Below are 24027 nucleotides of genomic sequence, written 5' to 3'. Positions count from 1 at the left end.
TTTATATACTTTTCCCCTTTTTAATTGATAGATACTGGGCTGTAAAGAATTTACCACAGAATTGAGAAAAGGTAATTATTTTAGATAATTTATTTCTCTCTTTTTCTTTCTCATTCTTTAGATTTATAAACACTTTTTGATAAGTCACTATAAATTACACTTAAAAGTAGTATGTACAGTAAATGATACAGATGGAACATTCCCGAATTGAGAATTTTTACACGATATAAACATGTGTCATATAAGAAGATAAATTGATTGAAATAACTGCAAAACTGTAATAATCGGATGATTCGGAGCGAATCACGAACATATACTTTACAAATAATTCCTTACATTCCAGCGTAATATTTACACAACTTCGTACAGTATGTCTTGAGACCACAATTATATGGAAACTAATCGATTGAAATTTAAAAAAAAAAGAAAAAAAAAACGAAGAAACTGATACACATGTAGTAGATGTCCAAAGTATAGAGAATATCAATGACTGTAGCTGCTTCTCGCAATAGAAAACTGAATTAGTACAAACAATAATACAAGTTCTGCACAAATTATGAGAATCACCCACATCCATCAATTTCTCTATATTTGTTCGCATTGGAAGCACAAGTAGATCCTAAGAAAACTCGATTACAACCATGGGTGCCAAGACGGATCCATTCTGCATAAATTATCATGACTATTGGCTGCAGCGACCAACGTGCTGACTTTACTATCGGTTCCATCGAAGTTGGCCAAAGAGTTTAGCCTTCCAACGATCGCGTTCACTGCTCGAGTGACCATCGTTATCAGAAGCTCACCTTTCATATCTGTTGGAGCTTGCGATGAATTTTCAGCATCCTCTTGTTTCTTATTATGATCCGCGATTACTTCATCTCGTAAAATTGCACGAAGAATCGTATGCACTTTGAAAGATGGTTGGACTAAGCAACGAGCTGTGGCAATTGCACTCGCAGTCAATGGTCCAGAGACACCTAATTAAAAATGATTCTTCAAATATTCTATAACCTTCATAAGTACAATAAAGTAATATAAATTACACGGACCTGTACTGGTGAGGAATTCTAGAATATTTGGTGTCAATCGAAAGGGAACTGGTCTATTAGCATCTAGCTCGCCAGATGTATCATCAACGTCAAACTTAAAGTAAGCAATATTGATGAGACCAGAATCTTGATGCACGTACATCATATCCGGGTTCAATCTTGTCAGATGTAGCACGTATTCGGCGAAACAAGTCAAAGATAGTTGTAGAGTGAACTGTAAAAATGAAAAAAGAAATGAATCAATTAGTACATGGAACAATCCAATAGTGCTCGCTTAGTATAGCAAAATTAAATTTCAATTGATTGGAACGGGTAATATTACTATTTTTCTGAAGGTCCAGTAGTCGGTTGCGCCAGGAAACGTTTTCACCGCCCAGTCTCTGAGCATTGTCTTGGCAACCATCGTTGTCTGCACTTCTTTCAGTATGTCCCTTAGCACCTGATGACTTGCTTGTGCACCTCTAGCTTGTACCGTGGCCAATCTATCGTAATACCTAGCTATAGGCGCATCATGTTCTATACCTAATTTTGCACAGCCTTGTTTATAAATGTCTAACAAAGAAACGGAAGCAGGATTATCTTCGACCAGTCGCATTTGCGGTGAAACCGCGACCACGCGAGGAACGGTGAAGTGCAAGAACCTCCTTGAGGTTTCTTTTTGTTTAGCCAGGTAGTGATTTAACATTCGCAATAATTGAAGGACACGTTCTTCGCGTCTTGCATCGCCCAATCCAGCATCATTGACAACTAAATAAGGATACAAACGTCCATTATGTCCGCGAATTCGTAATCTTCTAGCCGCTGTATTATGTCGTTGAACAACTTCGACCCTTGGCATGAATCTTGCTATCCTTACGTAATAATGAGAGTGTTTAGGTAAGAGAAATTCGCCTGGTAGTTCTACTTCGGCAGTTTTCAAGCTGAAGTTACTTAGAAATCGACATTTCTCTTCGATTAAGAAGGACCTGTTTGATATTAAGTTGATAGATTTAGATTTTGGAGTAGAGGTGAAATTTATTAGGTTGTGCAATAAATTTATTTGCTATTTTTTACAAGAATGATTTTTCATTTTTCTATAATATTCCACAAAATATGACATTAAAAGAACTTATCACACAACCTAATACAGATTTCTACAAAATGATACTTACTTTGGTAATTGCTTCGTCTTTCCTTCGAGAATCTTGATCCACTTCTTCAGCTTGCTGATCAGGTTATGCAGTAATCTCGCTCCAGGTACAGTGAAGTCGAAGTCGCTTTTGAACTGACCCTTCATCTTCTGGAAAACGGGATCTTGGACGGTAGCCTGAGCTCTGCGTGCCAGAGACTCTGAAGCCGCCGAGCCGAACGTGTTGTTCACATTTTGAGAGGAGGATATATTTTCTGGGATTTGAAAAATCCTTCTTTAACAGATTCTAGAGTTTAGATAGCTATAAAGACCAGCGTCGGAACTCACCAATTCCAATGCCAAAGGTAGAGACCAGTTTCTTCACAAAGTTCAAGGTGTGCGGAGTTATGGTTGCTTCGCTCACAGCCCCACGATTTTCGAATGCTATCGCGTAACACTTGGCCAGACCTTGTCTTAGCTGCCTCAGGACTTCTTCGTACCAAGTTTCTCGGAACCAGACCATCTGAATCATCAAAATTTGGTATTAATCACTTGATTCATATTTCTCATTTGTTTTAACGCTATGACTAGCTAATTTAGAAAGGGTATAATTTATATAACTAACTTGGTCCACGATGCCTTCTAAGCTAGACAAAATAGTAGGATGAATATCTCTCTGCATATGCATTATCTTCGAGCACCTCCACATGGGCGGCGTGGCTCGAATTGGTCCCGTTTCAGGTACTCCTTGTTGCTGCACGTTTCCCGCAGCTCCACGACCTTCCACTCCTTCCTGGCTCTTTCCAGCAGCCAATTCCGCACTCTTATACCTCTCACGTTGTTCAATCTTCAATGTAAGGTACAAAGTTCTAATGGAGAAATACACAGCTTGCGGGAACATTCTCCCAACTTGGCTCAGTAAATTTAGAATCACGTTTCCTTCGTGTCTAACCAAACACATCAGCAACTGAGGTATCCAAGGTAACCACTGAATCGGAGGAACACCTACAGCATATTTCTCTACGGCTTCCATCAGAGAAGATTTATCGTCGTCGTAAGTGAGTAGCCATAGAACCTTCGCCAAATATTTCCTGGACTTGGATTCGTTCTGGTGTCTGCAAGCGTGAAGGAAGCAAGTGATCGCCGAGATTCCAATAGAAATCTGGCGTGCATCACGCGTGAAGATGTGCTCCAAGTAGTCACCCCATAAAGCCCAAGCTTTCACTAATGTATCGTGCAATTGAACTGCAGCTGAGAAGGCTTTGTTCGCATCGTCTGATCTACCTATCTGTGACAACAACATGCCTTTCAAAGCATAGAATTCTGCAGTCATCTCTTTAGTGAAGTAACGCAGATTTGTTGATTCAATGACTTCTAGACCTTCTTGCAGCTCGTTTTTACCACTAACCGAAGCCATCTGTAGATAACATTTCACCTGCTGTCTGATCTTCTGGAAGCAATCGACGATAGGCACGCTGGGTATCGTATAGATCTTCGACAAAGAATCCAAACACACACCACATAGATTATGCTTCCTGGCTATCTTGCCAAAGTGAATGATTGCCTGGACGGAAGCGTGGACACCAAGCATCGAGTGATTGGTCGTTTGGTCTTGTTGCGAATCGTAGTGACTCGAGATGAACGTATAATGATGTTGACGCCAGGTGAAAATGTCCGACCAATGACTCAAGTCATCGGCTATTACGGGTAATCGATTCCGCCATGTTTTCACGATAGCCTTCATATCGTGCAACGACGTGCTTCTTCCGTGTAATAGTCCTTGGTGGATCTGCATCGCTTCTTGAAGCTCCATGATCTGTTGAGCTGCTTGCAGCAATGGTAGATGGACGTGGCTCACGATGTGAGGTAATCGACGCCATTCACGCATGCATAAACCGGATGCTAGTTCTACGTATCGTTCCACTGCGTTTAGGTGCTGATCCTCGCTGTTACATATCGCTAGGAAACCTCGGTACAGATTCACCTTCCAAGCCATCTCTTTCGGACAATTATGTTCCACTTGAGCAAGTGCCTCCTTCATCATAGCCCAATTAGGAATACGCCAAGAACTTTCAAGAATCAAAAAAGGATTCTTCTCCGCCTTTTTACTTCCATAATCCAATAACAGGTCCCATTGGTTCAATTCCTTTGCACATCTTATCCAGTGCTGTTCCCAAAGCATGGCTTCCCTTTGTATTTTAAACGGTGCTGGTGTCGACACATAGTCCTGCTTAAATTTTGTCATCGCTACGTCATAAGCACCCTGTGCTTGCTCAAAAAATCCCTGTTGTTCTAACGCAGTGGCTTGTAAAGTTTCCTTATAATGGGCGTGTTTCTGCCAGAGGCCCGACCACATATCTTCTTCACACAACAAGGAATACATATCAGATAGCGAATCCAGGATCTCAGAATGAGGACTGTTATCAGGTTCGAAGTCGTAGCAGTCTGTCTCTCTCTTAATTTTGAATTGATTATTTCCATTGTCGAACGCCATTTGCTCCAAACTTAGTGTCATCCTGTGCCAGAGATTGTGAGATCTGCCCAGATACTTCATCAAAGCTGGCCGCAAAGGAACTGGTGGATTACAATGAGAAATTGCTTCGACAAACGTGGCTATAGCACTTGGATGACAATCTTTCTGGATGACGTGGGTGCCGCTGCAGATAAATGGTACGATCTCAACTGTCAAGATGCTTTGCTGATGTTCGTCTAAAATACTCCAAATCCTTGGGAAAGTGTCCAGCCAAACACGTTCCGCCAAATTCGTATCCATGTGACAAAGTTGCGCCGTAGCTAATAACAATTGCTCTGTTCTGATCTTCTTGGCGTACTCTATAAATTCACCCTGTTTAGCGATCAACTGCGTCAACGTTGCTTTCCCGGTAGTGATGATTTCCTCTGGGACAGTCGTAGAATCAATGTTAGATAGATCCATATCCAGAATCTCGTCTTTTACATCAGTCGTTTCAGAGATATCCTGAGGTTCTTCTTTTATAGAGCTGTATATTATGAAGTTCTTGTGCTCTTCGCTATCTGCCATGTTTATCACAGAAGTTATACTCGGTAACAAGGTATCCTGATTCGACATTTGAATCTGAGTGGTCGAATTAGCAGTGACAAGAAGCAATTCGATGCATTGTTTGATCCAATAGTGAGGACCAATCGCGTCCCAACTTTGGCTGCAAATGATATACAGAAGTCTATCATGAAGCCGTCTTCTCATCGAGCCATCGAACACTTCGAAAAACTTGGCTCGTATCTGAGGTTGAACGCATCTTAAACCGGATAAAAATGCAGGTTCTAATTTCGACGTTAGTTCAGAAGATTTCAGAGTTTCGTCTCTATAAATATAATTAACCAGCTCTAAGAATTGCCTGTTTAATTCTAGATCATCAGGGAAACGTTTCTCTACATACTGCATCATCTTGACCAGAAGAATTGATTTTTCTCGCAGACTGGGCGCCTGGTTCATGGCGATAGGATTTTTATTCTTCATCCACTCTTCGAGCATCTTCGTGATTGCTTTCATTACTTTTATGTCTTGAGTTTTCTCGATCAAGCCGACTAGAATCGAGCCTATGAACGTTTTCCTCATTTCCACGCCCATCACCACTACACGATTCTTAACGAGGTCCAAGCTTAATATTAACAATTCGCTGCCAACTGGATTAGCATCCGCTTGGGCGGAATGCAGATGATCCTTGGCCATTCTGTGAAGAACTCTCATGAACGGAGTTATCAATCTATCTATGTAACTTGGATTATTCGTGCAAGCTGCCTTGAGCATCATCAAAGTTCCGAACAACGTGCTTGGAGTAGCCGTGGTGTTCTTCTCGTACGTAGCCAAACCATCAACGATAAATTTGCCAACAGTAGTGTACAAAGTGTCTAGTTCCTCGTATTTGGAAGCGACCGTGGAAGAAGTCGGTTCTGCAGGGAAGATGGTCATCAAACGTGATAATAATCCATGAACCAAACGAATGACTTTGGTATTGCTGCTCGCTATACATGCGCCTATGCCCCGTTGTAATGATTTGAAACTTGACAAGATCTGTTCCCTTTTCATGACACCTAGTAAAAACGTGAGGACCTCTAAAGCTGTTGAAATATTACCATAATTGGGCTGAGTGCTATCCACGCTAGCTAAAACCTTATCCAACCAACCTAACATAAGATCACAGGATTGTGGCCAGACGTCGGGCTTTAGCGCCATTTTTAACAGAGCCACACAGCGTCGAGAGAGTTGTTCACCTGGATTGCCATGAATCGTGGTAACGTCGTTCACTTGACAGGCCAGTCGAAGCAAAAAATTCAAGATAGCGTCAGCGTGAGCTCTTTCTATAGGTTTGGTAGAGCCTGGTTCCATTCTAGGTAAAATAACAGGGACAGTTGTACTTCCTGTCGCTGTCTGAGTGGTCATACGTTTGGTTCCAGTCGGATCTTCGCTCATAGGTCGTTTCACAGAGCTCGCCATAGTCTTGTTTCCACCAGGTTCGTTGCTCTCTGCTTCGTCTTTGATTCTATGCAATTCCCATTTTATGATCACTTCTGCTAATTCAACGGCTAATCTCCTATGCTCTATAGTAGCGGTTGGACTAAAGCCTAGCCTCTGAATGGAATTCACTATGTGCTGCACCAAATGATGCCTGACAGGATAGTACACTTTATAGTGTCTGACTACTAATTGGAGAATATGGAATAGTTGTTGCATGGAATGTCCTTCTTCTACGATGATCTTCTTGGTCCAGTGCGTCAGCATCGTGTTACCATCTTCCATTCTGACGGGCATTGCTGGAGTTAGAATCTCTAATGCTTGTCTCACTACGTTTCTTGCATCCAGTGCATGAGCTTTCAAGAGACTGTGAAAAACTTGGAGAACTATCCTCTTATGAATGGCGAACTTTGCTATTATATGGCTTAAAAGTAGGTGACCATGATACCTCGTTGTAGGATCGACACAGTTCTTGCCCAAAAGACACGGCCACGCGAAAGTCATCAACCTTCGCAACTTATTACCTTGTCTCTTATTACTGACATCGTGAATATGTTGAGAAGCTTGTTCGACCAGAAGACAAGAAAACTGGAGTAACGAGATTCGAACGCAGTCCGCTGAACCGAATGGATTGTCCGGGTCGATGATCTTGCTGATGAACACGGAAACTACGTTCTCTGGATTGTCTTGATACGGCATCGGTGCTCCTCCGATTAGTTTCGTGCCTTCGCCTCGTTCGAAACTCACAGCGAAACAAGGAATTACGATCAATTGTAATACATTAGCCTTTAGTTCTTGGGACAAATTGTTCGTAGGGAAATGATCAACGAACCTGAAGAAAGCGCTTCGTTTCCACTCAACTGTATATTCTTGTGCCACTGTATGTTCTAAGAAGTCCCGTAAGAATTGGAAATCAGGAATAAATCTGTCGCAAGTCGCTCTCAATAATTGAAATAGCAAATCGATGTCGTTAGGATGGTGACGAAAATAGTGTAATAAAATTTTTACAATAAGTTTGGGTTCTTTCCAATGGCAATATTCCACGCTCTCGACCTTTTTGTGCAAAGCTTGATATTCGTCGTTGCACCAAATTTGCTTCAATGCACCTACCAATTGACTTTGAGTCGATAACCACTGTTCGTCGAATTTTATTAGGATAGCGATGATTTTTATAGCTTGATGCTGAAGCTCGCTCTTCTCACTGTGACTCAAGTTCGAATTGGTTTGAGAATGTGCAAGCAGCATGGTAATTAACCTGGTCGTGCTACCGTGTAACACATCACGGAATGGTTTTCCATCTTTCTGTTTGATAAGGAATTCCAAATACCTACTCCACTGTTGATCTTTGATATTGTTGTCGTGTAAAAATAAATTGAGTGTCTCTGTTGGATACCGTAGCAAGAATTTCATCAGAGGAATACGAAATGGGCTGGACACTTCGACCATTAAGGATTTTTCCGTCTGCAAGACGAGTCTGCAGAGAATGTCGATAAATATCGGAGTGGCTGCAGGAATTTCGTGAAAGATTCCTATAATGGTGGCTATTTTTTGTTCGTTTTCGCCAGACTTGGATATACCTTTGTGTGCCTGAATTAGATTCTCCAAAAGCTTCTTCAAGTGCTGTAACAGTTGTTCACAAAGAGCAGTGCTGAACGTACTTGGAAACAATTGCGTTAAATACGAAAGTCTTTTAACGCAGTTTAGACTGAGGTTTCTATGATCGCCTAAGGTTAACAGCATAGGTCGCATAATGGCGTGGACGGATTGCATGTCGATCTGGAAACCGGCTATGAACTTTTGCATGCACTCGAAGGCCGCCTCTTGCAGTTCTGCGTTCGGTTTTTCCAAAGCTTTGTACAAAACGCCGAAAATTCTTTCACGACAAGTTACGATGTAATGACAGGCGGCTAGAGCCCTCAGAGCTGATTTTCTAAGTGGTATAAGGTTCGAGACAGATTTATAACAAGGTAGTTTATTCAGATTAGCGTCTTCTGCCTCGCTGAGTGCCAGAAGTTCTTGGAAGAACACGTCATGTTCCGTTAAATCGATCGTAAATAAACGTGGATTCAGCGTGGTACAAAACGTGTTTCCATCTATTAAACCAATCTGTGCGTTAGCTGGTTGATGTCTGAGTAAATGTTTCTTAGGTGGGATCATGTCTGCCAGAACTTCTTTGTGTGGTTCCATTACTTCAGTGACTGTTTTATTCTGTATTTCAGCGAGCAATCGCAGAGAAGACATGGCTTGTTCTCGAACTAAAGTGTGTGGTGAAGTCACCTGTCTCACTAGCTCATGGGTAACCTCGTATAGACTCTTATTTTGTGCCTCGATTAATTCGGTGTTGCCATCTTGAATGCCAGGATTTACGCAGACTCTCAGCATCTTCTCCAAATTTGCCTTCGCCATGTCTATCGCACCGTTCGAGACTTCTTCCGTTAGATCCATCATCACAAACATGAGAGCCTTCAGGAATACAAATAGATGATTCAACACCCACTTGGTCGCCATTCTTTCGAAAAGAAACTTTATAGCGATGCAACCTCCTAATTTTGCGTACCAGGCCCGCTCATAACACAAAGAACACATCTTTTCCGCCAGGTATTCCATTAAAGGTAACTGGCAGGCTCTTTCTTTGGAGCCAAGAATGTTGGTCGCAGTTTCGAGAATTAAAACCAGAGCTAGATGTCCTGATTTGTATAATTCCTTCTCTTCGTGGCCCATGATGACAGCTAGAGCATCGATCAAAACGAGAGGATCTTGACCCTGCATACGAACTTGTCTTCCAGTTAAGCAAAATGGACCAGCTTGCTGCGCTATAGCTACCATAGTGTAGTGTCTGACGATGGATACTACAGTACCTAATACAGAATGTCTTAATTCTTTAATTTCTGCAGCGACAAACAATCCTGTCAGAGCTGTCTGCTGAACGTTTCTCGCGACAGTGTCTGGGCACTGATAGTGCGGTCCTCGTTGATGTGAAATTTTTCCTTCTTTGAAGCTGGGATGCATAAACAGCTTATGTAGAATAGCATTGGTGTCATCGAGTCGTAGTGACGCAGCCAGGTAGCAGCTAATTACCTCCCAACACTGTCTACGATAAAACGAATCCGTGTTGTTAGACTTCAAGGCATTGAACGCGGTCTCGATTACTTTTTCTACTGGGAAATCGATCGGTTTTGTGGGTTCTTGGAAATAGACGACGATAGCTGGCGAATTAGTCTCACGATCGTTGTATTCGAGTTTCTGTGGTTCTATCATCATCTTCCTGTTTCCACCACCAAATTTGCCAAGTACTCGAAAAGCCACGTGAGCTTGGTCAGTAGGATTATGCAGTGTTCTCCAGAGTGCTTGCATCAAGTCAGCTCGTACAGGTTGTATGTGTTCGTATAAGAAATCAGGCTGAAGATTGTCCACGCATAATTCGAGAGTTCTTAGTCCTTGACTGACTAGACAGTAACTTCCGTTCAACGCGGAAACTAGAGGATCCATCAACATCGGTAAATAAGGTAGAAGCGAACTGAGTCTCACAGGGACTGTCAGACACAGTTCAACGAACAAGTCCTTCATATGTTGTCTGTGTAAGCCAGACTGCAATCTGTTTAAACCTTCCAACATATTAGGAAGCAAAGGTAAGAATTCTTGATACAGGAGATCATGAGAACCACCGCCAATAGATCTGAAAAGAGCTCTCAACAAAAGGAAATAGTTGTAAGGTTCTTTCGCTGACATGGCTAATTCTATGGCTCGATTGACGATTTGATTCAGATGCGGCCTCAACATATGTTCGTTCTCAGCAGGGAAAAGCGACACGCTACCAAAAACTAATTTAAAAAGTCTTAAGTATAAATTGCTTCTCTCCACGTTGGATCCCATGTCACCCATTCTTTCTAATAAATACTCGACTAATATCGTTGCGAATGTAGACGATATCGTGGGACTAGACAGGAAGGCACTTCCGATAATCTGTAACGCGCAATTCTTGAAGATCCTCTCGACCATGTAGTCGATCGAAGTCGAGAATATTTCCTGGAATGTTTGTGGATTCATCTGAGTAAAAACGTTTCCAAAAAGCTCTAATACTTCCTTCTCTTCTCTCGTTCGAATCGTTTGAGATTGGGCTGGTCTGCCTTGTTGCGCGACAGTTCCGATGGTTGGAGGACCTATCGTGTAAATATCCAGTGCTGGCAGTGCCCATTTTACCAATTTAATATACACTAACGTCTCTTTCGTCTGAAACTGATTAGACTGGGTCACTTCACCCGTCTTGCTGTTGATACAGTTTGCTGTGATAGCTTTTGCTCCGTGCACCAAACTTTTCACTAAGTTTCTATAATCGGCGACGTTGTAGCTCATAGCTTGAGAAGAAGGAAACCCGAATTTCGACTTTCCAGTCTCCTTCTCCTCGTTCAAATCGGGAACAGCTGGTTTAACGTCCTCTGTCTTGATGTCTACACCAGGAGGTGTCATCTGCTTGGCCTTGTTACGCAAAATTGGTATATAGATCTTCGCTATTGTCTTGAATTTTAATACGAACACTAAGAGAATCCTCATAAGAAGTTCTCTTCCTTGAGTACTGTTCTCAGCATCGGATCTTTGCCTTACTGTGTCTACTAGGTTCATCAACAGCTTGCAAGATACCATCTGGACGGCCGTTGGAAGACTTTGGTCCAATAAATTCTTGCTATAAAGATGTACAGCTCTGGACACGTCACTTAATGGTAACAATAACCTGACATGATGAACCAAGTCCGCAAGGGTCGAGTATGCAAGAGGTCTGAGAGATTCGTGGGTGGTCCAGCCTCGTCCAATAAATATATCTTCGTCGAAAAAACACTCCATATGTGGTATAAATTTGTTCCGAAGATCCGTGGCCAATATGTGTCTCGATGCAATTACTAATTCTTTTCGTAGATGCGCCACTTCCATTGGACACAACGTGAACAAACCTAAGATTCCTTTCACCAATATCGAGCTGTGTTGAGACACTACGTCTTGGTACACTCTGATGACATACGCTAGGAACGACAGTGTTTTGATCTGAGCACCCATGAAATCGACGAAAACTTCCTTGTTGAATCCAGGAGAGGCTCGATGCTGAGGACTCGGTTGCAAAGTTATGGTCGTTATCACGAGAGGGATGAAATCAGATACATCCTGGTGCACGTTCTGTTTGTACAATTGATTCATAAGTACGACTATGATCGGTAATTCTTGAAGCACTTTGAGCGACAATACCGCCTTGGGAATCAGATTGTACTGGAAGAAAAAAATTAATTTTGAGATTAGACCATGATTGTTCATGCAAACTTATACTTTTGTGAATATAATTGAAGAATTTAAGTAGAGATTTGTTTTATCTACTAAATGTTATATCGAGTACTACGTTTTGGATATTTTATATATTTCTCTATGTTATATACATTTTTGTATCTTCAAATTTCGACTGGCGGAGGTTGAATCGTTGTTGTCAAAACTATTTTATTTTATGTGATAAAGAAGAGCTCCCATAAGATTCTAATAGGGCTTCTATGGCTTCCGTGTGATAATTAAATATATTTAATTCTCCAGAATCCCTTGAGCCATGTTCAATCGAGTCGTATTCTTCATCATTAGCAAATTCCTTACACTTTAGGAAAATATGCAAGAATAGTCATTAATATCCATGATTTCTTATCTTAATTCTATGCTAAAGATTTCCTTAAGACACTGAAAGCTTTTTCTCTATTGAAACCAAAGCAAGATCGAGGCACAACAATTTCAAGGATATTAATGTAATTTAGGAAACTAATGCGTAACTAATAAAGGCAAAATATCTGCACGAGCCAGAATGAATCCAGTCTCCGCCGTTCGAGTGTTGAATTTATGAAATCTCCCATAAACGTATTTATACCTGGTATTTACCACAGTCTATTTCGTTTTAATGGATAGTAAAACGCCTGATGGTCACTTACAGTAACGACAGTACCATCCGCAGCCTTTTTTTCGCTTTGTATAGCAGTAATCGTGAAGGTTTCTTTTAAAAGTGCTTCTATATTTATTTCTGACAAATCCTTTACCCTCAAGGGTGGTCGAGGCTCGAATATTTTTGGCAGGTTCTTTGGTAACTCGCTATACACCGATTTCACGAATTGCAAAAAATATTGTATCTATAAAAGAGAAAATTCAAGACTTTGTGAAAATTTCTCTGATAAAATTCTGATAGGAAAACTTTTTATCTTAAAGAAAGGTACTTACTTCCGGATTAAAAGTCGGTTTGTACTGTTTATGCAGTTCGATAATGATCCTCAAACACACTAAAACGTTCTCCTCGTTGTCGGTTTCCAATAACTTCGACATCAAACTCAAAATCTGTTTTACGTACGGGCGTAGATACTCGTTGCTAGGTAATCTGTGTATCATTTCCAAAATCAATTTTCTCACTTGTTGGATGTTGTACTCCGATATAAAATGTGGTTCTCCCTCTTGGAGTATCTTTAAGAAAATTTTGATCATATGCTCGAGAAATGTTTTATATTGCGAGGAGCACATGATCACCTGTAATAATGTAACATGGCCAAGAATAAAAAGACGTTTTTAAACGAGATTTAAAAAAAAGAAGAAAAGAGAGAAGGTATGTAATTTGACTGTATAGGGTCGAATCGATACCTCAAAATTCTCCGACAATTCTTGAGCAGCCTTCAATTTTAACTCGTCCTTTGAGACTGGATCGGCTAACATGGTTACGTACGATTTGTACGTATTCATTTGCGTCACTGGGTCCGGTGGTGCCATTTTGATTGCTCAATGGAAAATTGGATCTGTGCTAACTCTGGTCCATTAGAAAATCTGCAAAAAATTGCAACTTGAACGTTTCATTTTCGTTCAAGGTCACTGTATTTAGTTTCTTCTTAAAGAGATGTTCGTTCAAGATCACTAATTTTAATTTCATAAAAAGAAAAGTCTGCTCCATTAGAAATGTCTGCGCGAAACTGCAAGTCGAACTCTAAATCACTATTCTTAAATTTTTTGAGAGGGAAATATTCGAATATTTGAAAATCACTATTTTCAATTGTTTAACGACCAAGCAAATTAATCGATGGACAATATTCATGGGAATGGTTTTACGTAAAGAATTAGCTTATTCAGAGCCGTAGAACGTAAACTACATAGTTTGCTTGAAATCAATGAGGAACGTTGAACATTTTAAACGGTGCAAACAACCCTTGGCAACCACCTAAGTGCTTTCTGTCGTCCACTTTAATTAAAGTCGTCGAATTAATCGCACGTTCCTCTCTGATTGTTATTTCTCAGGTGTTCAGTGGGAAAAAGCGCACTCAAATTCGTAGAAAGAAACACAACGTGATTTGCTGATTGGTCTACGTGGTTAGGGGGTGAAGTGTACGTAGAAATGTTAGGGGTGAAGGAATATATGTTCACAGCCTATAAATGCCAACGAAATCCTGGGTACGATCTCAGTATCCTTGCAATGTTGCTGGGAACCTGATGAAATTGAAGCACGATGAAAGAAAAGATTTTTGTAAATTGAGAAAGAAGAAAAATATTAAAAAGACAAAAAAATGGACGAAACTATTATTGACTCGATCTTCGCGGGATCCTTGAAGTCCCTACCACCTGTTAGCTCTAAAATCGTCAGAATATTTACCAGTTCCACTTTCACCGGTACGTTGAGATATTTTAATCATAAATCTTCTATTTTCTGTATTTTTTTTTCTTTTTTTTTCTTAATATAAGGAACATTTCGATTCAGATACGGCGATGGAGCGAAACACATTAATGGCGCAGTGTTATCCAAAGCTGAAGGATTATTGCAGAGAAAAGCATGGATTGGAGTTTCAGGTAAATATTAAACAATTATAAGATTCACATATCAAAGGATCAAATACAATAATTTTCAAAGATCGAAAGTATTTTCCTTTTTATATAATATGCTTGAAAGATCCGTGTCTTGTGCACAGTCATAGATATAGCTAAAGGGTGTGAAAATCTGTGTTACATAAATGCAATTTGTCGACCTTGAAGAGGGAATTGATTTCTATCGTACCAGGCACGAATCCTGTCGCGCACAGCCAAAACTTTTCCACGGTCTGATAGCTTCTAAATTTAAATCCAGGAACCTGGTACAAGAGAAAGAAACGAGAATCATTGGAATAATTCGATTGCAGGTGGTTGACATGAGATGGGGTGTAAGGGACGAAGCCACTGACGATCACATGACCACGGAACTCTGCATGAGGGAAATAGAAAATTGTCAGAGACTTTCAATGGGCCCAAACTTCGTGGTAGAATATAATTTACCAGTCTAAATCCTATAAATACAAGCATATGGCGCGAACCATATTTTTCAAATTCTTCCAAGGTGTTCCTGGGACAGAAATACGGCTATCGTCCCATTCCAACGTATGTTCTCAGTTCGGAATTGGAGATGTTAAGGACAGAATTAGACGGTCAAGGGATGGACGTCAGTCTGTTGGATAAATGGTACAAAAAGGACAGCAATGCAGTTCCTCCTACGAGTATCTTGCAACCGATATCGTCTATCTTGAAAAATTTTAATAACAAAGTAATGGAATTTTCTCGTTACCTTCGATCAACGTGGCGAAATGTTAGATCACGCGAATATTTGTATATTTCAGAGGATCCCAAAGCTGCAGCAAGAGGACCAGGCGATTTGGTGGGACACTATGGTAAAAATGCAAAAGCTATTCCGTAAAGGAGCACAGTCTTTGTACAATTCTGAGAAATTTGACAAAAATACCATGCACAATTATTTTATGTCAGGTAGGTTTTTAACATAAACATAGATTACGCTAACTTCTTAATGCTCGAATTCGTGCTAATTAATTCCACAAATAAAAATGCGTAGAAGAATAACAATTATAAACATTATTTCTTTTCTCATCTTTTTTAAATTTCCAACTATTTCTCCTACCTTCGTAAATAAATTTGTGAAAATAAAACTTCTCTTGGAGAAGTTGAACGTTAATAATTATGTATCTAGACACCGGGAATTGATAGGTTTATCAAATGTGGAATTATGCGAGATTAGTTTGGCCTGTGATGTTATCCCTCATAAATTAAAAAAAAAATCTGTCTATTGAGTGGTTAAATAAATTGTTGAATTTGTATTTCCAAACAGTGACTGAAAGGGAAGTGATCAACGGTGTGTTGAACGTGAAAAATACTAAAAACCATTGCCTGGCATACATACGATACATCAACAACATCAACCTACAAAACTTAAGGAAAGCCAATTTATTCTTGGACATCGCTAACAGAAGCTTAGATAACGAGGCTTCCAAGTTGCTGGCTAATTTGAGGGACGAAAGACTTCCGGACAAGATCGAAACTACAAACTTGCAAAGGTATTTATCTCGCAAGGAGGAACATAATTACGTCTTTGAATTCATTTTCCTCGCATTTTCTTTAAAGATACACGGTAGAATGGATTGGTCGAGAAGGTTTGGACCCAGAAACCCATAGCGAGTACCTTCAACACTTTATAACGCATTTCTATCGAAACATAGTGAAGCTTGTGGATCGTGCTATGAGAAAAGAAGACAGTTCAGCACAGGGACAGATCATAACAGAAATTTTGCAACATCTGCACGCCTGTAATAACTCTGTGAAGGTAAATTTACTAGAAAAATTTTCAAGGTAATAATATGATTTAAATAAAAAATTCTTCAGGTATTTTACGGCCGAGAAGATACCTTGGAGAGAATTAAAGAGTACATGTTAGGTGATAGTGATAAGCCTTTGGTATTGTACGGAGAAGGTGGGTGTGGGAAAACGTCTCTGTTAGCAAAGAGCGCAGGATTGACGAGCAGCGCGTGGCTCACTGGCAGAAAACCAATTAACATAATTCGATTCCTTGGAACTACACCAGACAGCAGTGCGCTGACACCCACGCTGATTTCCATTTGTCAACAAGCAAGTAGCTGAATGATCGTACAGTATAATTTCATTCATCTGAACCTGCCGAGGAACAAACTGGTTCTTTCTTGAATTCCTTTACCACCTATAACTTCTTGTTGAGATATCAAAATTTCACGTCTAGATAAATGACTAAAATCTTGTCTTCTTGTCTAAAAACAAAGATTAAAATATCGTTTATAAATGATAAATAGTTTCATAATGAACGAAGTTTTATTGTAATACTTTATATACGATCTAGCGACGAAATAATTGTAATGACGATATTTCCTCGTAGATCTCCTACAACTTCATGTTACCCTTTGATGAAATTCCTGACGATTTGGTGCCACTAACTGCTTACTTTAAGTATCTACTAACTTTAGCTACAACCGAGCAGCCGATTTTACTATTCCTGGACAGCGTGGATCAATTAACCGGAGTACAAGGAAATAAGCTATCTTGGTTGCCTACCAGACTTCCATTGAATTGCAAGGTACCATACTGACTACGTTTATTCATTCGCGTGAAATTAAAAAATATCAAACTGCATAGGATGCAAACGATGGATAAAAATATATAAAAGTACACACTATGATATTTCGGTGGGTGGAGAGAACTTAAGTAGGTTCCACTTTTTGATTGCGCCAATAAAAATATGAATTTGCATAAATACCTGTGGTCTACTGATCACAGATCAATTGGTATTCGACTAACATTATCGAGGACTTTTTAGATGATTCTATCTTGCGCGGCTGAAGAATCAAACCCGGTGATCTCTCGAGATTATCAATTACTACGAAGGATGATAGACACCGAGGAGAACTTCATCGAAGTGGTCGCTCTTGGCGAGGATCTGGCTATGGAAGTGATAAGGTAGCAAGAGAAATTTTGAAAATGTAATATCTCAGCGATATTTCGAATACATTGTAATTTTCACAGGATGTGGATGAAAACAGCTCACAGAGACTTGAACAACTATCAATGGCGTCTCGTGGCGAACGCTATATCCAAGTGCTCCTTACCAATCTTCGTAAAGCTGGTCTTTGCAGAAATTTGCAGATGGAGAAGCTACACTAAACCAGCAGATACTCATTTAACGTGCACAGTGATGGACAGTATTATGATGCTTTTTGAAAGAATAGAGAAACAACATGGAAAAATTCTAGTATTCCATGCGCTAGCTTACATCACTGCTGCAAAGTCAGGTTTATCAGAGTCTGAACTCGAAGATCTGATCTCCTTGGACGACAAGGTGTTAGATGACGTCTATCAGTATCATTTACCACCAGTCAGAAGAATTCCACCTTTGCTCTGGACCAGGATACGAAACGATTTGCCTAATTATTTGAGCGAAAGAGAAGCTGATGGTGTCAGTGTGCTTAATTGGTACCACAGACAATTTAGAGACACCGCCAAGGAAAGATACTTCAAAAATATGAACATGGCCATGTATTTTCATTCCATGATCGCTGATTACTATCTTGGCATTTGGGGTGGTGGACGACCCAAACCGTTTAAATACACTGAAATTCAGAGACACAGGTAGATCGATCTTCTTGAACATATTCTTACAGATATTCTTATCTGGCAAACACTTTGTAAAATATTTCTCTGCACTTTAACGTAAATAAGGTGAATTTATAGGTTTAATTTGGCGGACAAAGAAGGAGTGGCGGATAGAAAAGTACCGGAACAACCTCTGGCATTTTACTCGAAAGATGGGACGATCACTAGATACAACCTAAGAAAGGTATAACGTTGATGTCTCCAATTGCTTTCTACGAAAGGTAATATATTTCCAATTTTAGTTCGGTGAACTACCATTCCATTTGGTCAGATCGCGACGTTTCAACGATCTGTTCGAGAACGTTTTATTCAACTACCAGTGGCTGCATGCCAAACTAAGCTCCTGCCCGCTGCAAGCAGTGCTTTCGGATTTCGAAGATGCCTGTAATTTCATCGACGATCAAAATATCGTCAGGTGAATTGAAAAATCGAAGCAAAATAATTGGATTTTCAGCGATTTTCAATCAAAAGTGTCAATTTCTGCTCCAGGGAACTTATGCTGGTTGCAGATGCGCTCAGACTAGGAGGTGCAATTTTGGGATCTCATCCAGATATGCTCGCACCTCAACTAATAGGTCGATTATTGCCAGAAATTGGTGGGAACGTGAACGTGAAGATGTTGCTTCGAGCGTGTGATAACGACGGCGCCAAGGATTGCGCCCTGCTTCCGGTTTATCATTGTCTACATACTCCTGGAGGACCGTTGAAAGTACATAGACAAACTCGCCCGATTAAACGAAAACGTTCTCCTGATGTCGTAAACCTTTCAGTATTCGCTGGAAGGCCATCAATTCGCCGTGTTTGACTTTTGCCTAACGTCGGATTACCGGTACGTCGTCTCGATATCCAATCGATTCATCACCTGGGATCTGAGCACCAGCGACATGGCGAGGGATGTAAATCCTGGTGTTGAGGGAATTATGCAACACCTAGTTCTCAGTCCTGATAATAGATACGCAGCTGCGTTTACCACTAATAATCAGGTATCCATTTGCCCTTCCTGAAACGAAGTGAAAAAAAAAAGTTGAGAATTAAAAACTGGGAATATAATTGTGCAATTCTTCATTGTCAAAATTTCTTGTATTTCTGATGTTTCTGTATTTCTAGTCCTAGGGCGCATTCTATTCTTAATACAGACTTGATATTTCATGTAAATGTAAATCATGGACTTTTGAAAGGGGATGTACTTTAATCTTTTTAATAGCGACTTATTAATTATGATTTTCTCGGGTACGACAGTATTTAAAACTTGCAATTTATAGCACTATATTTAATTCTCTCGTCGAAGGGCTGTTAGTTGTAAGGAAATCGATTATTTGGTATTTTATTTCTTTCTTTGCACTAAATATCGATGGTACAATAGCGCATGGTTACTTTGTCACAAAATACAAAAGAATTCCAAGTACTTCTCTTTAACAGAGCGTCGTGTTAAATACCCTGACCAGCGAGTTCGTTATTATCGATAATCCGCTTCCAAACGAGGAACCAGTGTGCGGAGTACATCTGATGAATCAGTTCTTCTTCGTCTATGGTAAATTAGGTTGGTGTAGATTCGACTTACGAGGAAATCTACTAGATACTCACACGAATCCGGAGGATTCTAACAAATGGCCAATTTTATGTGAGTGCAATGATAACGTGCCATCTATGAAATAATGGAAACACCTGAAATAATGTATGCTTCTCTAAATAGGCGTCGAACACACGAATCTGGATGATTATAGAATAGTATTCTGGTCTGGAAACATGGAAGACACCAGTATGCTTTTGCATACCTACAGAAAAAATATATCACTGGAACCCTTAAATTTCCATAGGTGAACCATCGATTAAATCATTTTTAATTCTCTTCCAATCAACCTTAATACTCTTCTTTAACGTCTATCCTTCAGCGTTATGGTAATGACCAATAACAAACAAGTTTTATACGCTTGTACAACTAAAGGAGATTATCGAGTCACGAAATACACCAGCGATGAAACGTCCTCTCAATGGGAGAAAGTTTTCGACATGCCCAGAGCTTTCAACGACGATGTGGAATACTTGTTGCAATTGAAATTGGACAGGGAAGAGGAGATGCTCCTAGCCACAAGTGCCAATGGTTTCATCGTGTGGTTCTTAGAAAGTAAAAGCGACGCATACGTCCTGATATTGCCCAACGGAGTTCGAAACATCAGCACGAAGATGATGTGCTCGAATTCGATCATGGTCAGTGGCAACAAGAACTACGCCGTTGCCGGTGTAAGGTGTGTTTTACTATGAATTAAACGACAGTATTAGTAGAAAAGAAAAAAAAGAAACCGTAACAAAAGCTATCATTTTCGTAGAAAAAATTTATACGTGTGGAATCTTGAAACAGCTGAATTGGTGAAGATCCTGGATGCTCATTTCGCGAGGATTATTCGACTGGAAGCGCTGACTATTGGAAATTGGAACAGCGTCGTAACATCGAGCATCGACAGAAGCGTGAAAGTATGGAACATAAATAATATCTTCGAGCAGGTTCATGTAATAGACAGACACGAGTTGCAGATTGATATGATAAGGTATTAACGTTTTATCGCGATCCCAGAATGGATCGATTTCCTTTTTACTTATTGTATTTTCAATTATGTTGAAAGCTTGGCAGAAGAATGTAACTTAGCAGTAACGGTAACAAGAGACTGTGTAGGAATTTGGGATTTGCAAACAGGAAGATTGATCTCGAAATTGGCGGACAGTCCTTTGGGAGCAATTGTCACTCACGCTTGCATAACTCACGATGGAAAGTTGGTATAATTATTAATATTACTTGTTCAGAAATTTCGTGGCGTTTCTGGTAAGGATTTAATGTGTTCGATACTGCGATGCATTTTATGAGATTGGAAAAGGTCGTTCGTAATAAATCTCTGTTAAACGGCAAGACATTTAATTCAGATAAATGCTGCTTTCACGTGGACTGATTAAATGCAATAATCATAGAGGAATGTCTGGAATTCGTTAATAACAAAGACCTCGTTTCTCGATAAGAAAATATTTTTCGATAAGACGATATCACGTGTCTCGAAGAAAACAATTCGCCTCGACAACAATTGTCGATCTCTCACTGATATCTTATTCCACAGTTTTATTAATTACATATACATAGTTCAACTATCTTCATATGTTTTCTAGTTCTTAAACTAAACATTTTCTAATGGTTAACATTTGAAATGATGGAAAACTGATTTGACGCAAACAATGCATAGATTAGAAGTTTCGCCGATACTGATTAAAGAAAGAAAAATGATAGTATTTCATACTATTTACATAGAGAGTACAGACTTTTCTATAGTTTGTATTATTTTAATAGGATATTTCAAATATCGCTACGAATTTTCTGGGCAAATCAATGATACTATACGACTAATCCATGAAACCTGACATGTTCCTTTATTTCAGATATATTATATCGACAGAATCAGGTAATATACTAATATGGAACAGAATTACAGAACAGGTGTTGTTCAAAGAGGAACAGCAGCACGTGAGGCAGCTGACATTGGTCGAAAATTCGTCTAAATTCATAGCCGTTTCGAGGCCGAAAAATCCTGCAGGAGTGGAAAGCATGAAAATCACTGCTACTCTTTTTATGAGAACTATTCCCGGTATAGTGATAATTGATAGAATATTTAGGGATCCTTAAAGGTATTAATAATTGATCGTAATTAATAGATGGAAAGACTACGTTTACATTGGAATATTTAGTCAGAAGTCACACAGGTACATCATTTCGAAATGTTGTGATGACTTCTGACAATTCTTTTCTGATTGCTCCAGCAGCTGATAAAGGCAACAGGGATTGTGTTATCATTTACAATGCAAATACTGGAGCGCTAATAAGTAAAATTCCAATAAAATTACCAGGGTTCAAAGTAAGAATATTATGTAAAAAAAAAAAGAGAAAAAGAAAATAGTATTTCATTTTTGTTATACATAGAATAAGTAATTCTGTATAATTTATAATTTTTTGATAGGATATTTCATGTATCACTCCAATGCCAAATAAACCACACTGGATAGGAATCATTGGATCTGACAAAGGTACCATTTTGGACATAAATAAAAAGAAAATTATCCGTACGATTCCCAAATGGAGTGGAAATATCAGCAGAGATGGGAAATATACTTTATATGCACCCAGCAGGTAATTCTCATTTAAAGCAATTTCAAAAAGAAGTTTTAATGATTTTGATATTTTAGAGGTGGTTTAGAGCTCCTAGAATTGAAAAAAGGAACTACTGTAAAAACATATATTCCAAAAGTTGCAGAGGGTGTTTTCACTGTAATATCCATGTTCAACCGCACTGATGAATATGTTCTTTATTACCATAGTGGAAGAAAAACTATACGTGTATTTAGGTAAATAGATAAAGATTAAATTAAGAAGAAAATATGCAAACCTCCGTCACTTATTTCATTCATAGATCATCAGACTGTGAAATTATAGCAAACTACAGAGTTCAAGCAGAACTGAGTGCTATCGATAGCACTTATGATGGTAAGAGTATAGTCTTAGGAACAGTAGATGGTTGTGTATCTGTTTTAGCTATAGCAGATCCTAAAAAGGAAGAAATAAAGGAGTACATTGCAAACTTACCATCTCGCGATGAAAACGTAAGTAAACAACTGCACACACAAATATTATCACACTAGTAAACAAACGAAACGTGTTTTCAAAGAGATTGTAGAAACTGCACATATGGAAGAATAATTCGTGTTCCCCATTGATTTGATCTTGTACCCTTTTATTGTTAATCTTTTTTTAAATATTAAGATCGAGAATGTTCGATAGAGAATTTATTCCAGTCACTGGTTTGTCAACTTTGGAAATAGGTTAGGATAAACACTTGCCGCATCGAACACTAAGATTATTTAAATATTATTATCGGCCTTTATAAATCCGTAGTGTTGAATAAATAACTCTGATAGAACTTAAAACACTTTGCTATGCTTATTTACAGTTGATTTTATCAAAATTTCGCTTGTTACAATGTCCCGCTCAAAAGCGAAATTAGTCGTAATTTCTGTGTATAGGCCTGGGTATTGTTTTATGAAATTCAAATTTCGATCAATTCCCAATAAAATCGATTAAAATTACCTTATTTCACTTGATTAGGAAAAATATAAAATTACACACGGAACACGCGTATAGTGCAATAAACTTAAAACGTTCACTCAAAACACTCAACCACGATGTTCTCCCTTTCTCTTTCTCGCTTCAAGGAAGATGGCGCATCAAATCTAGTTACTTTTCAATTCCACATATATTTCCAAAAGTATTATTGTGAATTCGATTAGCAGCAGATCTATTTAATAAAAATTATTAGATAAATATGTTGTCTTTTTTAAATTTATTGATATGGTTCTAATATTGAATACAAAAAACATATGAAAATAAAATTAAATATATAGGGAATTAATATCAACAATATTGGTATTATGACAGGTATACAAATCTTTTCGAATTATTAAATTGTATCCTGCAGTTTCTACATCTTTTGAAACAATGAAGAACTTTATTCTTTATATCTTACTTTGATGATGAAAAAAAGTATCTTCTGCTTCTTTAATAAAATACTAATACATAATTTAACGCCATTTCAGTGGAAAAAGAAAACTGAGAAGCAACGAGTAACTATTAAATTTAAAGCCGCTGCTCGTATTGCTCGTGTAACACACGACTTGAGTGCTATTATACGAAATGCAAACATTGCGGAAACGATTCAGGAATTAGACGAAAATGTAGAATAAAGAATATAGAATAGATTATTTTTATAGAAAACTTGTTTAGTACAGATAACATAGCGTAATATAGTACGATAATATGTCTCTTTGGTAGAAATTTCCGATCAAGGAATAATAAATGTAAAACGTTA

The 24027-nt window shown here is 38.9% G+C and overlaps 2 protein-coding genes across 2 annotated transcripts; one reads left to right on the top strand and one right to left on the bottom strand.

Moving 5' to 3' along the window:
• Positions 1 to 61: 61 nt before the first annotated feature.
• Positions 62 to 23366, bottom strand: Nipped-A (Transcription-associated protein Nipped-A). Its single transcript, XM_069127128.1, has 10 exons — positions 22749 to 23366; positions 13295 to 13474; positions 12884 to 13183; positions 12601 to 12795; positions 2783 to 11905; positions 2506 to 2680; positions 2201 to 2432; positions 1372 to 2014; positions 1050 to 1263; positions 62 to 977 (listed from the first exon to the last, which is right to left on the bottom strand). Exons 2-10 carry the CDS (start codon positions 13418 to 13420, stop codon positions 634 to 636), a joined length of 11352 nt encoding a protein of 3783 aa, XP_068983229.1. The 5' UTR covers positions 13421 to 13474; positions 22749 to 23366; the 3' UTR covers positions 62 to 633.
• Positions 13789 to 24015, top strand: LOC138186877 (NACHT and WD repeat domain-containing protein 2). The gene is made up of 26 exons (XM_069127143.1): positions 13789 to 14308; positions 14397 to 14485; positions 14812 to 14928; positions 15006 to 15209; positions 15283 to 15427; positions 15786 to 16011; positions 16079 to 16277; positions 16337 to 16579; positions 16860 to 17057; positions 17298 to 17437; positions 17504 to 18106; positions 18209 to 18314; positions 18373 to 18545; positions 18620 to 18839; positions 18901 to 19113; positions 19550 to 19751; positions 19824 to 19947; positions 20023 to 20376; positions 20458 to 20676; positions 20752 to 20898; positions 21551 to 21756; positions 21824 to 22023; positions 22126 to 22295; positions 22352 to 22510; positions 22576 to 22765; positions 23756 to 24015. The coding sequence occupies exons 1-26, from the start codon at positions 14206 to 14208 to the stop codon at positions 23900 to 23902; spliced, it is 5097 nt and encodes a 1698-aa protein (XP_068983244.1). The 5' UTR covers positions 13789 to 14205; the 3' UTR covers positions 23903 to 24015.
• The last annotated feature ends 12 nt before the right edge of the window (positions 24016 to 24027 follow it).

Source organism: Bombus flavifrons, chromosome 14, assembly GCF_040668555.2.
Source record: "Bombus flavifrons isolate JBK064 chromosome 14, iyBomFlav1_principal, whole genome shotgun sequence".
Taxonomy (NCBI): domain Eukaryota; kingdom Metazoa; phylum Arthropoda; class Insecta; order Hymenoptera; family Apidae; genus Bombus; species Bombus flavifrons.
This window is presented reverse-complemented; position numbering and strand designations above follow the sequence as displayed.